General features: G+C 37.0%; 1 protein-coding gene across 1 annotated transcript in view; it reads right to left on the bottom strand.

The window, feature by feature from the left end:
* The window catches only part of PHYHIPL (phytanoyl-CoA 2-hydroxylase interacting protein like), a 91,728-nt gene extending 74,738 nt beyond the window's left edge, over nucleotides 1-16,990 (bottom strand). Inside the window, exon 1 of the mRNA XM_060126162.1 lies at nucleotides 16,860-16,990. Within this exon, the coding sequence (XP_059982145.1) occupies nucleotides 16,860-16,965 (106 nt within the window). The 5' untranslated portion in view covers nucleotides 16,966-16,990. The remainder of the gene's footprint in view (nucleotides 1-16,859) is intronic.
* Nucleotides 16,991-17,600: the final 610 nt, after the last annotated feature.

The raw sequence follows: 17,600 nt of genomic DNA, 5'->3' as shown, positions 1-17,600 counted from the left end.
CGCAAACACCAACAGTCCGCCTCCCCGATTGGTGGCGATCCACCCTCTATACCTGGCTAACACCAATCTTAGGCCCCTTAATTCTCATCTGTATCTTGTTCATGCTTGCTCCCTGCTTTCTTAGGTTCCTTCGCAGGCGCATGGAGGAAGTCTTTCGGGTGGCCACAAACTAAATGCTCCTCGGCCCTTACACCTTGCTTCCTACAGAACCCCCCACTGGTCTCCCTTAAGCCTCGGACCTCTGGTCGCCCGACTCCCCTTTCAACGCCCCCATTCAGCAAGAAGTAGCCATATATCAGAACGCCGCCCCATTACACCAAAGATGTCGGGATGTAAGGCCAACTGGCCCGAGGCAGGGGAATGCAATCAGACTCACAGGTTGCATCAGACCGAAACTTTCCAGACCACCCAGTTCCAGGAACTGACCTGGGGACTTTCCACCCGGCCCAGCCTTCCCACCTTTCGAGGGGCGGGACTAACAGTCCCAAGACTGATGCAACCGGCACCGGATATTGCCACGATACCCGAAGAGACCACCAAATAAGGAATAACCTGCGCCCTCCTGGATTCACCACACCCCTTTCCCTTCTTGCCCTTTCCCTTCTTCCCCTATAAATTCTGCCCAAACCCTCACCCGGGCGCGACTTCTCTGGCCCCTTTCTCTCGGACCAGTGAACCTCGCCTGGGAGCATTCCCAAATAAAGCTTGTTTAAGCTCTCCCCCGTTTCTTGGTGCCGTTCCTTACAAATACCATATGGTATCACTTATATGTGGAATCTACAATATGACACAAATAAACTTATCTGTGAAACAGAAACAGACTCACACATATAGAGAACAGACTTGTGGTTGCCAAGGGGGAGAGTGGGTGGGAGGAATGATGGATTGGGCATTTGGGATTAACAGATGCAAAATATTATATACAGAATGGATAAACAACAAGGTCCTACTGTATAGCACAGGGAACTATATTCAATAAAACAATGATAAAGAATATTAGAAAGAATATATGTATATACATATACATATATATATAAAACTGAAGCACTTTGCGGTATACCAGAAACTAACACAACACTGTAAATCAACTATACTTCAATAAAATAAATTAAAACAAAACAAAAAAGAAATCTAAGACAATAAAAATAAAGGTAATCTATATTCATAGATTGAAATAATTAACTTTGTTAAAAGGTTCACACTACCCAAAGCAATCTGCAGATTCAATGCATTCCCTATGAAAATATCAATGGCATTTTTCACAGAAATAGAAAAAAAACAGTCCTAAAATTTACATGGAACCACAAAAGAATTTGAGTAACCAAAGCAATCTTGAGAAAGAACAACAAAGCTGGAAGCATAATGCTCCCTGATTTCAAACCATATAACAAAGCTATAGAGATCAAAACAGTATGATATTGAGCATAATAAGACACAGATCAATCGAACAGCATACAGAGCCCAGAAATAAACACATGCATATACTGTCAATTAATTTATGACAAAGGGGCCAACAATATACAATCAGAAAAAGACAGTGTCTTCCATAAATGCTGTTGGCAAAATGGACAGCCTAAACTACTATCTTTAACCATACATAAAAATTAACTCAGAATGGATTAATGACTTGAATGTAAGACCTGAAACCCTAACACTTTACAAGAAAACATAGGCTGTAAGCACCTTGAGAGCCATCTTGACAAGGATTTTTTTGATTTGGTAATGGAGGCAAAAATAAATAAGCAGGACTACATCAAACTAAAAAGCTTCTGGGAATTCCTTGGTGGTCCAGTGGTTAGGACTCCACGCTTTCACTGCCAAGGGCCTGGGTTCAATCCCTGGTCGGGGAGCTAAGATCCCACAAGCCATGCAGAGCATCCAAAAATAAATAAATAAATAAATAAACAAAAGCTTCTTCACAGCAAAGAAAACTATCAACAAAATGAAAAACACACCTGTACTGAATGGGAGATAAAACCTGCAAATCATATATTTGATAAGGTATCTGATAAAATGTATAAAAAACTCACAAAGTTCAATAGCAGAACAATAAACAATACCAATTAAAAATGGGCAGAGAGTCTCAATAGGCATTTTTCTAAAGACATACAAATAACCAAGAGATACATGAAAAGATACTCAATATTACAATTCATCAGGGAAATGCAAATCAAAACCATAATGAGATATTGCCTCACATCTGTCAGAATGGTCATTATCAAAAAGACAAGAAATAACACAGGTTTGTGAGGATGTGGAGAAAAGGGAGCTCTTGGGCACTGTTTGTAGGAATGCAAATTGGTGTAACCACTATGGAAACAGTACTGAGACTCCTCAAAAATTAAAAATAGAAGTACCATATGATCCAGCAATTCCATTTCTGAGAATTTATCTGAAGAAAACAAAACCACTAATTCAAAGAGATAATGCATCACCATGTTCATTGCAGCATTATTTACAATATTCAACACATGGAAACAACCTAAATGTCCATCAATGGATGAGTGGATAAAGAAAATGTGTGTACACACAGACACACGGTAGAATATTATTCAGCCATAAAAAAATGAAATCTTGCCATTTGCATCAACATAGATGGATTATGAGGGCATTATGCTTAGTGAAGTAGATCTGATAGAAAACAACAAATACTACATCTCACTTTTATGTGGAATCTAAAAATACAAAAACAAAAAGCAAACAAACAAAAAACTGACTGTAGTTAATACTCTCTTGCATATTTGAAAGTAGCTAGATCAGGACTTCCAAGGTGGGCCAGTGGTAAAGAATCCGTCTTACAATGCAGGGATGCAGGTTCAATCCCTGGTCAGGGAACTAAGATCCCACATGCTGCCAGGCAACTAAGCCTGTGTGCCACAACTACTGAGCTTGTGCTCCTCAACTAGAGAGCCTGCATGCCACAAACTACAGAGCCCACGCACTCTGGAACCCAGGCGACACAACTACAGAGCCCACGCACCCTGGAGCCCACAGGCCACAACTAGAGAGAAAAGAAAAAAAAAAACAACCCGTACGCCATAACTAGAGAGAAGCCCACGCACCGCAACAAAGAGCCCGCGCCACAATGAAAGATCCCGCATGCCTCAGTGAAGATCCCACATGCTGCAACTAAGACCAGATGCAGTAAAAAATAAATATAATAAATAATATGATAAAATCTAAAAAGCAAAAGAAAGTAGCTAGATCTTGAAAGTTCTCATCACGAGAAAAAAATTATAACTAAGTATGGTGATGGATGTTAACTGGACTTATTTTGTGATCATTTTCCAATATATACAAATATTAAATCATTACATTGTATTCCTGAAACTAATATAATGTTATGTCAACTATACCTCTATAAAATACATTTAAGGGATGTTTTTGATGGTAAAGAATACTTAATTATGTTATGTAATCTTAATATCCACCTTTGAACATTGAGTGGATTTATACAGATATACCTTGCTATATAAAGCAAGATGTGTAAAAACAGAATATAATAAAAATTCACTCTTAAAACTGTTTTTGATCCCGTACTCCTATACAAAAAAGCGCTGAGAGTGTACTCATAAGTGCAGGTATTTCTTCATAAATTATACACAAATACTACTGTACGAAATATACAGTCATCCCTTGGTATCTGAAGGAGACTCATTCCAGGACCCACTGCAGATACCAAAATCCACAGATGCTGAAGTCCCAGAGTCAGCCCTCTGTATCCGAGGTTTCACATCTGGGATTCAACCAACTGTGGATGGTATAGAACTGTAGTATTCATTGAAAAAAATCTGTGTATAAGTGGACCTGTGTAGTTCAAACCTGAGTTGTTCAAGGGTGAACCGTATTACAAACATTAAAGATTAAGGACAAAATAGAAATTTAAAATAATAAAATACATATTTAAAAATTTTTATTACTAAAGTATATGAGTATTGTGTTATTTTGATAATCTGTTTTAATATTTTGTGACATAGCAATTCAAATGACAACCTCTAAACTTGACTTATTTTTTACCTGTTTTGAGGGCTGTCACATTTGCAAAAGATATCACACAAGAATGGGTACATCAGAATGGAGAAAGTGCATCAGTAGGTGCCTTACTAAATATTAATATTTTTTTTATTTCTCAATTCCATACACCAATCATATAAAGCCACCCCAGGCACATACAGTATAGATGACAGTTGGATATACCAAGTACTAATCTATATAAGTAAAATTAATCGAACTTATTTTTTCTTATATTAGATAAGATAAAAATAAATATTACTAGAACTTCTATTACTTTCTTCCATGGCCCAATTAATTATATGACCTCTAGCGTTCATACACAATATACCCATAGCATTTACACAACACTCTTGAAAGTCCTTACATTGTAGAAACAAACCATATAACTTTCCCATAAAAAGTAGCAGAGTATAACAGAAAAATGGAAGTAAGCCATTTGCAGACTCTTAATGATAATACAGGACTGTGAAAGTCATTTTAAAAGCAACTAAAGTAAATTTTGACACCATAATAAATTATGATACCTTATACTGTTAGTATAATAACATTAGTCAATGCAAAAATTTTACAAAACTACTTTTCAATTTAACAAAAACTATTCTGGGTAAAAATCCCTCTTCTCCTTTCTGCTTTCTTACATCATCACACTTCGCTTTCTTAGGAGTCATTTTTTAGTTAAAAACAATGTTTTTGACATTTCACAAGAGTTCTGTGTGCTCAAAGAAAAAAATTAAAGAAATGTTGATAGAAATGCTGGGCAAAAAACTTTGCAAACTCATAGGTAAATGATACAAATGCAGCATTCTAGAGTGTTTTTGAAATTTAACTATCAGCACAGTAACAATTTAGCTATCTTTGACATGGTCTATAAATAGATGAAGATAAAAATGTTATATCTTTGTATTTCCAATGTCTACTATTTACTTTCCCTCATAAAAATTTCAGAAATAATTTAAGAAAGCATAGTTTAAGACAATTTAGTTGGTATTACATCTCACTGCCATTTTGCCCTTCTGTCAAATTTTTCAGAAGGAAACAGAACACTAGAGAAACGGCAGCAAGCACTATTGTGGTTGATAAATGTGTTTTGTAAGTTTAGATTTCATATTTTGGATTTTCTTAAAGGACAGCATATCTGCATTTTAAAGTGTAATGAATATAAGTAAGTACACACACATACATTTTGTTTGTGCTAAATATCATCATGCATGTATCCAGGAAAATACAATTAATTTTTTTCATTAAAATATTAATACATCATAATGAAACTAAGTGGTCTTTGTATGTCAAAAAGTTTAAATAGTAATATATTAATACTAAAAGCAAAAAAACTGGTAAAAATATTTTTCAAATTACTGTGAAATCAGTGAAGAAAAAGTTCAGTGACTACTGACCTATATGAAGCTTTTAGAAATATTTGTGAAGCTCTTAAAAATATTTATATAAATGAAGATATACTTCTATAATACATAGTGCAGAATAAAAATTCTGGTAGAAGTGGCTAGATTGTATTTGAAACATTTTTCATTATTTCAACCTCAAATTTTATTACTGTAAATTTTATGATTACGACTTGAATAAAGCTTTTAGCAAAACAAATAGTGCAAACAGCAAATTCCAGAATCACTGCCTTTTTAGTCATTAGGCTTTCCTGTTTTTATTTTTCTTTAATCACTAAAAATAACAACCAAAAAAGCATAGCAATCTCCAGGGAAATTAATATTGGACATACTGAACTGTACTAAAATATGTAAAAATAGGCTCAAATACGCAACCTTAGCACAGCTCGAAAAAGTTATACAAAAACTATATGTATTAAAATGGTAGGTTTACCTAAACTCATACCAAAAAATCTGCAAAGAACAAAAATTAAGTGAAAAAAGACAATGTCTTATTTAGGCTAGCATTCAATACATACCACAGCAAACATTAAATTTAGTAGGTTCGAAGTCAAAAGAAAATCTTGGAAATACAGGTTCAGTATGAAAGTTTTAGAAATAGCTTTGGTGAAGATTTTAGTTTCTGCAGGCTCAAGTGTTTACTTTATGCACTGTAGACTGTTGTCAAGGAGGGAAAAATGAGTCCAGTGTATTTCCACAGTAAGCACAGAAAATCATATACTTAACTCTCTTTCCAGTGGACATAAGGGAGAGAAATCTATCAAGTATAGAGCTTAGGTCAATTGTATTTCCTCCATGTTAACTGCCCCAAATAACTACTCCCAAGCCAAATTTAATTATATAAAAGTAATTAATTTTCAAACGCTCCTTTTAGACACCACAAAAAAGGACACCAACATTTGAATTTATTCATTCTAATGAGCAGTTCAACAATTTGGCATGAGTCTAAAAGACTGACTAGAAGATGAAGGAAAAAACACTTGATAAAGGAGCAATAGAAAACAGCTGGAAAAGGACTACCAAATTCCATCTTTATCCTCAAACGCACTCCCTATGAGACATAGATAGATACTTCTAACAGCCTCCTGGATGTCTCCATCTAGGTATTCCACAAATATCTGAAACCTAGCTTGTCCAGAAAAGACTTTAATAGCTTGTTAACAAGGCTTCGCCTTCACATTCACTCCAACCAACAATTACTACTTTATTTACTGGCATCAAAATGTACCCAATCTCCCAATCTAGAAAATTTAGCCATCAACAACAACTCCTTTTTCACGTCTCACACTTCCAATTTAATCACAAAGTCAACAGATTTCTACTTCAAAAATGTTATTCAATTCCACCCCCAATTTTTATCTTCTTTTTCTTAACAATCCTATTATCTGTAACTGCCCTGTAAGTAGTTAGACTCCTGAGCTCAGTATCCCAGTTCATTCCTCAAATGAGTATATTTATTAAAACAAAATATGCAATATCTCTTCCTTACCTAAGAACTTCTTTGGTCGTGCTACCTACTGCAGTGGTTCTCCAAGTGTGGTCTCCGAATCACCAACATCAGCATCACCTGGAAACTTGTTAGAAATGCAAATTCTTGGGCTCCACCCCAGAACTAAAGGATCAGAAACTCTAGGGGGTGGGGCGGAGCAATCTGTTTTAAGAAGCGCTCTTGGTGATAAATGTTGAGATCCCATTGTTTAAGTTGGTTCTGACAAATTATTTATTTTTAACACAAAGGTGATTAAGATGTTCAGCAAGCATTATCATTTAACTTTCTTCTTAATTTTAGAACTATTTTGAAAACTGAATACAAATAGCATATATTAAATTGTGCTGTATCATGTGATTTGGGTTAAAGATCAAAATAAAATTTGCCTGCTACTTCAGTGCACGAAATGGCACAATGTATAAAAAGGTTACGGCTCTGATCATGTTTCATGTTTGTTTTTTTAATTCAAATCAGCAAGTATATACTCAAGTAAAACTTTGCAAACATTATGTGTTTGCATGCAGTATTCAATTAGTTGCAGGCAAGGCTCAGGTGCATCTCTTTGTCCCTTCAGCTCAACAGGACAAATTAAATAGAAGGGCTTATTATGAATTTTGTGTACTTCTTGATGTCTGTGATAAAGTTATTCTAAGTTTGGGTTATAGTTACACTTTTTTCCAGTATAGGTTATGAAATAATTACCTATAAAACTAGAAATGGATCCCTAGTTAAAAGCAGGAATGTTGAATAAATGTTAACATGGATGTATTGAGACTGATTTGGCTCAAGACGTCTCAAAGTCTTACTACTAATTAGTAACAGCTGATCTTTCAGCTAACATTTGGGAGCTCTCACCAAAGCTAAAACATGATGCCAAATTTCAATGACAGTCATCTGGTCAGTAGAATTTACATTGTAGTGATAAATTTTAAATGATAAATTTTCATTGGGTTTCATACGTCAAGGTTTGCAAACAAAGATACCATCTGCTTTCCAAAAGTTTGCTTTATGTCACTTCACTTTTACGAAATATCTGCACTAGTACCTGTTTTTGCCAACCAAAAAAAATCCAAAGAGGATTTTTCCCTTCTACAAAAAGAGGCAAAAAGCAAAGAATAGCTTTCAGCGTTTGTTTTGCAGGGAGCCATTATTGAGGCAGTGTGCACCCCAAACCAGGAGAGCTGCACCGCCAAGTTCCCTCCCTGGGAACTACACTCTGAATCTCAGCATCAAGCCTCCAGAGCTCTGAACTGTGTCTGTGAGCATCTGTGCTTTATCTGGATTTATGTTGTGCATCATTAGCAAGATGTGTCCTAAGGTAACTGCTTCTTCACTTTACACCATTTTGGCTTACTAAAGCTTTCAGAAGAAAGCTCTACTTTTGGATATCGAGAGGAACCTGTAATGATACGGTCTTTGACAAGTTCCATAATTTTGAAAAAAGTGTGCCTGAAGTTATTGTAAATCTAGGAATTAAAATAAAATGCGCTCAGAACAAAGTCACCATATTACCCATGAACAACAGCATATATGACTGGAGAAAAATCTTATTAAATCCTGCATGACAGTGTAACAAATATGTTAAATTAGTAAACTTATCAAAAAACTGAAATATTTGTACATGTCTAAAAATGCAGAGAATACAATATATTCATCACATATGCTTGATTAATTCAAATACTGAAATTATATAAAATCTTTTCAATTTAACGGCATTAGAATGAATGTGGCAGATCTCTCCACTTACTTTTGTAGAAGTTTCTCAAATAGGTCAATTCAAGGATGCTAAAACAACACACAATGGACAAGACAATTTTAATGTCTACATCAGGTTTTTACACATCATCAACTAAACTGTCAGAATTGTTGAGACAACTCTATTAAGGGAAGCAGGTAAAATTTTTAAAATCTCAGGAGTGGTAGCTCCTATAAAAGCTGTTGTCAGCTTTCATTAGGTAGCAACTGTTTACTAATAAGGACTGGATATTAAGATACTTCAAAATAACTTTGCCTCATCACATACAGACTATCATTTAAATTGAAGGATTTTTCTCCTTTTTTTTTTCTGAAGTTAGCTGTAATGTTACAGATAGAAAATTTCAAAATTCATTTTTTTTCACACCAAACTTAGGTAGGTGTCCTGAAGCAAGGTATAAATATTTCAAAAGAAATACTTTATTTATTCATTAAAAATCCCTTTTATAAATCTTTCAAATGTAAATAATAGGCACACTAATATGATTATATAGCTTTGTAACAAGTTGAAAAACTCAAACTGACAAAACAGTCACAAACGTTACCAAGCTTATAAATGCAGATAAAGTATCAGTAATGAAACTGATCCTTACAGTTAAGAGTCATCATCCAAGTAAATTAAATTAAGCTGTTCTGAAATTTTAAGAGATCAGTGCAAAAATATGAGCATTTAAAAATGTTGTCAATGAATATCTTAGAATATTATAAGATACATTATTTTTGCACTGAACAATGAAAAAATGAACTGATGGATGAATCAATTCTATCACTTCCCTCCAAAAGGATTTATTCAATTGGGACTTAATTTGATTCATTTTGGGGGAAAAAAATCTTACTATTTCTCTAAAGTCTGAATCAATTTATTTTAAGAGTATCCTGAGAAGGCAAAATAAGTTTTAAAAAAAAATTACCATTTGCCACTACTTATCTGTATGAACCAGAATTTCCTAGGGACAATGCAATAAAAATAAAATTCAGAAATAAAGTGGATGCTGAGGCTGATATTAAATAACAATTTTCAAGTATAACCGCTAATTTTGATTTCTCACTTAATCGACTTAATTTGAAAAATGATGCATGTTTGAAATTCCAGGATAAATGTATACTTATAAAATGCTACTTTTACTTGTTAGAGTTTTGTAAAATGTGGTATTTTTGTTTTAAAAGGTTTTCTACAAATTAGAAAATTTGAAATCTACTAATAAGATTTCAAACTAGATAAATCCAAACTATAGATCATGGCATAATCTAGCTAGCCCTATCTAGCGTTTAGTTTATTTTCTCACAAGTAACACTTCTTTCCTTCAGCAATACTAAATGCTGTGTATTCCTAGGACATACATGGTGTTATACCTTTATATACGCACTTACCCTGCCGGAAATGCCCTTATCTTGCTTCTAGAAATTTTTTACTTTACTTTTAATACCCAGAAAAAATGTTGCTTCTCTCTGTGAAGCCATCTGAGAGACTCAGGACAGAATTACCCACTTTTTCTTCTCTACTCTTATTTATTTTTTAACATCTTTATTGGAGTATAATTGCTTTACAGTGGGGTGTTAGTTTCTGCTTTATAACAAAGTAAATCACTTATACATCTACATGTGTCCCCATATCTCTTCCCTCTTGCATCTCCCTCCCTCTCACCCTCCCTATCCCACCCCTCTAGGTGGTCACAAAGCACAGAGCTGATCTCCCTGTGCTATGCGGCTGCTTCCTACTAGCTATCTATTTTACGTTTGGTAGTGTATATATGTCCATGCCACTCTCTCACTTTCTCCCAGCTTACCCTTCCCTCTCCCCGTATCCTCAAGTCCATTCTCTATAGGTAAGCATCTTTATTCCCATCTTGCCCCTAGGTCCTTCTGACCAATTTTTTTTTCTTTTTAGATTCCATATATATGTGTTAGCATACAGTATTTGTTTTTCTCTTTCTGACTTACTTCACTCTGTATGACAGTCTCAAGGTCCATCCACCTCACTACAAATAACTCAGTTTCGTTCCTTTTTATGGCTGAGTAATATTCCATTGTATATATGTACCACACCTTCTTTATCCATTCATCTGTTGATGGACACTTAGGTTGCTTCCATGTCCTGGCTATTGTAAATAGAGCTGCAATGAACATTGTGGTACATGACTCTTTTTGAATTATGGTTTTCTCAGGGTATATGCCCAGTAGTGGGATTGCTGGGTCGTATGGTAGTTCTATTTTTAGTTTTTTAAGGAACCTCCATACTGTTCTCCATAGTGGCTGTATCAATTTACATTCCCACCAACAGTGCAAGAGGGTTCCCTTTTCTCCACACCCTCTCCAGCATTTATTGTTTCTAGATTTTTTAATGCTGGCCATTCTGACTGGTGTGTTATCTCATTGTAGTTCTTTTTTTTTTTTTTTTGCAGTACTCAGGCCTCTCACTGTTGTGGTCTCTCCTGTTGCAGAGCACAGGCTCTGGACACGCAGGCTCAGCGGCCATGGCTCACGGGCCCAGCCGCTCCGCGGCATGTGGGATCTTCCCAGACCGGGGCACGAACCCACGTCCCCTGCATCGGCAGGCAGACTCTCAACCACTGCACCACCAGGAAAGCCCCGTCACTTTTCATTTTGCTTGAAAATTCAATCAGTCACAAATTATTGGTAATTATTTTTAGATTTTTCTTATACCATTGCCACTCACTATCCTCCCATAGATAACAGGCTGAGGCTGCCTACTTTTCCTTGTTGAGACTCTTCAAATCTTCTAATACATTTCTGCTAGAAGTCCTCCCCCAATACTAATTTTACTTGTCAAATGTATGTGTATAAAATACAGTCTTCTTAATAAGACAGTTTAACTATTGTCTAGTAATAATAAAATACTTTAAACAGTTAAAAATGGGCAAATGCTTTACAGTAGTAAAGATAGAATTTCAATAATTTATAAATAATAAAAAGATTCTTTATAGAGAAAGTTAAAAGAAATGTAAAACAAATCCAAGAAAGAGGCAAATCCTATAAGGAGAACTTAAATTATACATTTAAGGGCAGAGAAGGAAAACCAAAAACTAGAAGGATCATGCTTACTGCAGTAACTGATGCAGCCACTGTTATTACCGTAGCCCAGGATAAAACATAAACGTCATCATGAAACTCTACTCACATAAGTTAAGGGAAAAATCAAGCTTAGGCCTAAAGAGAGGGAAACATCAGCAGCATTTTTTTTTTTTTTTTTAAAGTGACTTGGAAGTTGCCTAGATAGTGTTCTATAGAGTGAATTTCTAACTGGCTTACTTACCTAGGCAAGAATGTTACCACTTACAACGTATTGGTCATTCTACCACTGGAGGGAGCCTGGTCACATATCCTTTGATGTGACTTTTACTCTAAAAACTTCCTGGTCTCCTCTGGGAATGAATCAGAACCTCTACCAAGAATATAAATTCGTTTAACATAATGTGATGGTTTTCAAGCTTTTTGCTTGTTTCTTTTAGTTTTTCTTTTCTTTTTGTTTTGTTTCATACTCACTAATGAAAATTTACAGCATCTCTATAGTCAAATCAGGGTCAAAGAAATGAACCCGGAGGTCACATGTGTTGGTATAGATCTATACTTAGAAAAAAATCATAAAGAAAACAACTGATAAATCAAGAACAGAGAAGGGCTCTGATGCAAATACCTACCAAAGCAGGTATCAAGGTCACAAGGTACATGAAAAACAGCAAACAGTAGGTTCAAAATAGAAGCTGAAAATAGCTTTTAGGATTAATGCTGAGAAGGATATTACTGATGTGATAGAAAAATATAAGCAAAGGATAGAGTACTGTAACTGTGATTTTACTGTTCTTTTCAAATTCAGAATTTACAGTTTCCATTGACTACTCATGAAGTTGAAGTGACATAAGAAGGATTTACTATCTAAACAAAACACAACTGAAATTTTAAAAAAGATCTAAACATTGGCCAAAAAATAAGAATTAAAAAGCAGTTCAACTCAAGAAGGTATGTGAAGAATAACAGTCCATTAAAAATAATTATTATTCTCTATTTTGTTTCAAGAACTGTGAGAAATGGTATATAATACTTTACTGAATATCTCAGCAATCCTACAGGACTGACATTATTATACCCATATTACCTGAGAAAGCTTGAGGCTAAAAAATGGTTAAGTAATTTGCCTAAGATAACATATCTATCAAGAGTAAATATTGTATGAGAGGTCTGATTCTAAAATGGTATTACCACCATGCTATTTGCATGTCAGTGAGACTGAGTAATGCCTACCTTACATTTTTGTACTACGAAAGGTAATAATTAAGGCTATTTGTCCTAGATGTCTGCTTTAGAAAATATCTCCAAGAATTATCTAATAGAGCGTTGTTACTAAGCACTCCTGTATTACCATTTGTTTCCAAAATTAAAATTTGTTTAATTCACACATCAATAAGCATAAAGAAGAACGTCTCAACTGATTTATAATTTAAACAAATATGATAGAGTCCAAATTCAAAGGAATTTATCTTTTAAAATATGTTAAAAAAGAGAAGACCTTTTCCCTTTTCTTCCGCAAACTACTGGTAGACAAAGACAGGGAAATGTCAGCTTCTGCCTGTGCAATTCCTTTAAAATGTGTTCCCTTGCTGACTAGCATCATACACTCCACAAACCGTATCTAGGCAGTCATAAAATGCCCGAATCATGGAAATAATACTTATTAAAGCTAGAAAGCATTGGGGGTGGATTCAATGCTATACAGCAAATTAACTTTGTATTTTCTTCTTTACTATTATAACAAGAGTTCAGGGAGCTTGGATGCATATAAAGCAACATAAAGATAAATCTTTCCTTCTCGGCAAGGAAATAAAGCTTCAATATGTATATGCATGATGAGAAAAGATGAAGAGAAGTAACGTAGAATTCTATGTGTGGGGTCAGAGCTGTTTTGTCGTGTCACAGGTCAGTGAGGGTCTGAAGTATCTATGTGAAGAAACAAACTGGAAATAAGTTCCCATATTACTAGTGCTTCCCAATGACAAATTAATGCTTTTTTCTTGGATTTTTTTTGAAAAGCCACAATTAAAGTACATCATATACGCAACTTGAGGCTACTTCAGCACAGCAGAGGCGAATAACAGAAACACTCTTTTACTTACAACAGAGATTATAGAAACTACTAGATTTACAGCAGATCTTCAGAGGTTTCCTAATAGAAGTTGATCCAGAATCCTCATGTTGAACTACAAGTAACATCTAGGCAGGGCCATGTATTAGCAACCAAAGCACACATGCCTAGGATAAAAGCACACATGAGATAATGTGTGTGTATAAGAACCCTCTTGCTTAATTAAAAAATCCAATTATATAACCACTTGGACTCTATTCCATATTCTTCAGAGACTATTAAATATTTTGAGGAACGATGAGAAAAAGAAGCATTGTGAATTGTTGCTAATAATGTAAATAGATTGTAAGAAAAAAGGCAAGTGACAGAAAAAAAAAACATAAAAGAGGAGATCCAGGGAAGCATAAGACATACAGTTATGTTTACCAGCAGCTACAGATCTTAGTTGATGCAATATGCAAAACATTATAAAATTAAAAATGTCTATCAGTGGAGAAGGTAAAAGGAAATGTTTATTAAACAATCATATGATACCTTCTCTTATTATACTTTATTCCACTTCTAAGGAATTAATATTGCTCTAATTTTTCCCATCATCGGATTAATATTAGGGTAAAATAAAGTAAGTAAAGAGCAAACAAATCTATTTCTATAATAAAATTATGAAAGTATAGCACTTATTATGTACTTAAGCACATAATAGATCTACCACATACTAATTTTTCTATGTTATATATTTTCAACAGTAAAATAATGAGACCTGAGAGGGAGTGAAAGTAAGGGAGTGAAGGAAGCAAATGCATCTAGCTGAAAATTTCTCAATATAAAATTATGATAAATAAGATCTGGTTGAAAAATTTAATGCAGCATTTAAAAATTGTTCTGTAAAAATAACCATATCACCTTCTCTAAATTATTCCTATGACACCAACTTAACATTTTTGGATTTGACATAGAGTCACAAAATGAAAAGTTAGGCATTTAACAACATCTTTACACTAGTTATTTTCAAATTTTACACATCTTTTAATAGAAGAGTTAGCCCTCTGTATTTGTTGGCATAAGCTATTTTATAAAATGAAACCCTATTTAATTAATCTGTGTTGACTCAGAACTCTGCAAATAACTATTAATTTTCATAGATACTGCCTAGTGCCAATACCCCCGCCATTAAATGTTACGTAATTTGCTCATTTTGCAAGGATTAGTAATGTGAACTAAAACAACTAAAAAATATTACCAAAATAAAATAACTTCTACTCTAGGAGGAGAGACCATGGTAAATGCAGCACATTAATTTTTGTACTCTGCATTATTAACTCTGTAAAGGTCATTTTTAAAACTTTATTTTTCTTAGTATCTTTGAAACAGGTGGTAAATGCAATTTTAAGTATTGATTACTGGCTTCTGAGGAGCAACCATGAATTGCCCATTTCCAATAACTACAGTAATGAGCTTTTGATAAATCACTGAAGTAAATGAAAATAAAATCTGCCTTTATTTTATTAGATTCTGGTTTTCTGTCAAACCAGTCTAGGAAAATAAAAATATTTACAGTGATAACATTACAGAAAGTCATTTCACAAAAGTATAAACAAACCCATAGGACTACAGGACTTCCTATGTGCTATGTTAAAAATAATCTGTATAGTCTAATAATGTAACCTTATATATGGAATACCAAAACAATGAATCTTTTTAATGCCATAAATATGTGCACTTAATACTATGGTGACCAAAATAATTTAAGGATAAAGAAAATATAAGCAGCTTTTGCAAGAATATTTATTATCCATACTACACCTGTTTCAGAATTATTTAAAGAGACTCTGGCTTCAAAGAGCAATTAATCAAAGACCCACTGTCCTAAATTTGTTATTAAACGGAAACTCGGTGTTCAGTTGACCTAAACCGTACTGTATAGCAACGCTTAACCAAGTTATTACTACTTAAATGGACTGGAAACAAAACCTCTGCTCTCTACTTGGATTACATACTGATCAATTTTATGACCTTATTGTGAGTATATATCTACATAACCTTGGCTAAAACACCATTGTAAAATCATCGTCTCTATATACAGTTAAACATTAATTTCATGTATAGCCAAAACTGTTCAGGATCATCTTGACAACACATAAATTGTTTTTCCTTTGTCACATGTATAATTTTTACAATTATTACGCCAATCAGTACGAATCAGATGAGTTCTTTACAAATGAAGTTTTTTTCCGCATTACTGAAATAGCACTGACTCTCCAACTAATACAGAAGCAGTGTGACTACCCGTGCTGCACGTAGTACCGGTTTCTCTCTTTAACGCTCAGACCGACGTTTAATCAATGTCCTTCTTCAGGAGACTGCCAACTTTAACAACAGAATACGCGGTATAATATCAAGACACAATGGCGAGTACTCGCCCCGTATTCTGAATCACGGCAGATGTACGAGGCCACTTCCTTCACAGATTTTTGACAGTTTCTGAATCACAGCCCCAAACGGCGAAGCTGGTGGCTGTCCGTGGTGCTGAAACGCACTCTTTTTCTGCCCCCTCACTGAAAAAACTGTCACCCCCATCCCATTTTGAGAGGATAAAAAGACTTTTAAATGTAGATGTTCGAAAAAGGAACTGTTAAGTTTCTGGTCAGAGACCGCTAACTAGTGTGTGTGCGGGGAGAGGCGGCGGGGCGAGCAGGCTGGAAACCCCTGAGGGCATCTCCCCATCGACGCCGGGAGACCCAGGACTGCGGGACTGCGGCAAAGATCAAAAGCGCCGCGTCCCGGGCGGGAGCCGCGGGCGGGAACGGCGCCCTCCCGAGGGCAGCCCTCGGCCGGGGCCAGGCGGGCGAGGCCGGCGAGGGGCGCCGAGGCCGGGGACGACGGCGACTCTCCCCGCCAACGCGCGAGCCCCGGGGTGCTTTTGTTTTTGGGGTCTGAGGGGCGGGAGGGGTGGACGAAGGGGAGCCCCCACCGACATTCATTTGCACAGGTGGGACAACAAAAGACCCTGCCGCCCGGGCGGGCAGGGGCGGCTGAGCCAGAGCGGCCGCGGTGCCTGGCCGTGGGCTCGACCCCCCCTCCTCACCGTCCCGGCCACTCTTACCGTCCCGGTCGCACAGCTGAATGGCCTCCAGGCTGAGGTTTTTGATCACCTCCTCACAGGGGCTGGTGGGGCTGCTAAGGGCATGATCCAGGCGCGGCACCTCCATTTTTCCAACCCCCTTCTCACGTCCGTCTGCTTCGTATCCAGGCTCTCTCCGCGGACCGTGTGAGAGAGAAGGGCGGGAAAGGGAAAGGGAGTGGCGGAGGAAGGGAGGAGGCCTGGGACGCGGCACCGAGGGGCCGAGGCGACGGCAGTGGCGAGAGCTCCACTGAGCGAGCGGCTCTGAGAAGCCGAGACAGACCTGGCGCGAGAGCGGGAGGCGGCGCGCTCCCGGCGGGAAGAGGACGCGACGCGCGGGGAACGTGAGGGAGAAGGCACGGGGCGCGCACGCGCGCGAGAGGACGCGCCCACCTGCTGGCGCGCGGCGCTCCCTGCCCCCCAACCCCTCGGCCTTCCGTGCGTACGCGGCCCGGGGGGCCCTCGCGCCTCGGCGCCAGCAACCCGGCGCGTGAGGCGTCGGACGGCTGAGCGCGCCGGAACGGCGGGCGTCGCGGGGCGTGGCGGAGGCGCTCGCCTGTCCCTCTCTGCTGGTGAGGGCGGTTCGGCGTTCCTTCCCTCCTCACAGTGTTAGTCGGAACGAGGTTGGCACTGCGGCGTCTGCACGAGGAGGTGAGAGTGAGCAGTTTGTTTGTTTTATCAAGGATTGGAAGAATGAGGGTCCAGACCCTTTTATGTAGGGTT

The sequence above is a fragment of the Lagenorhynchus albirostris genome, chromosome 16 (assembly GCF_949774975.1).
Source record: "Lagenorhynchus albirostris chromosome 16, mLagAlb1.1, whole genome shotgun sequence".
Taxonomy (NCBI): Eukaryota; Metazoa; Chordata; class Mammalia; order Artiodactyla; family Delphinidae; genus Lagenorhynchus; species Lagenorhynchus albirostris.
Note: the sequence above shows the minus strand (reverse complement) of the source record. Positions and strands in the feature narration are given on the sequence as shown.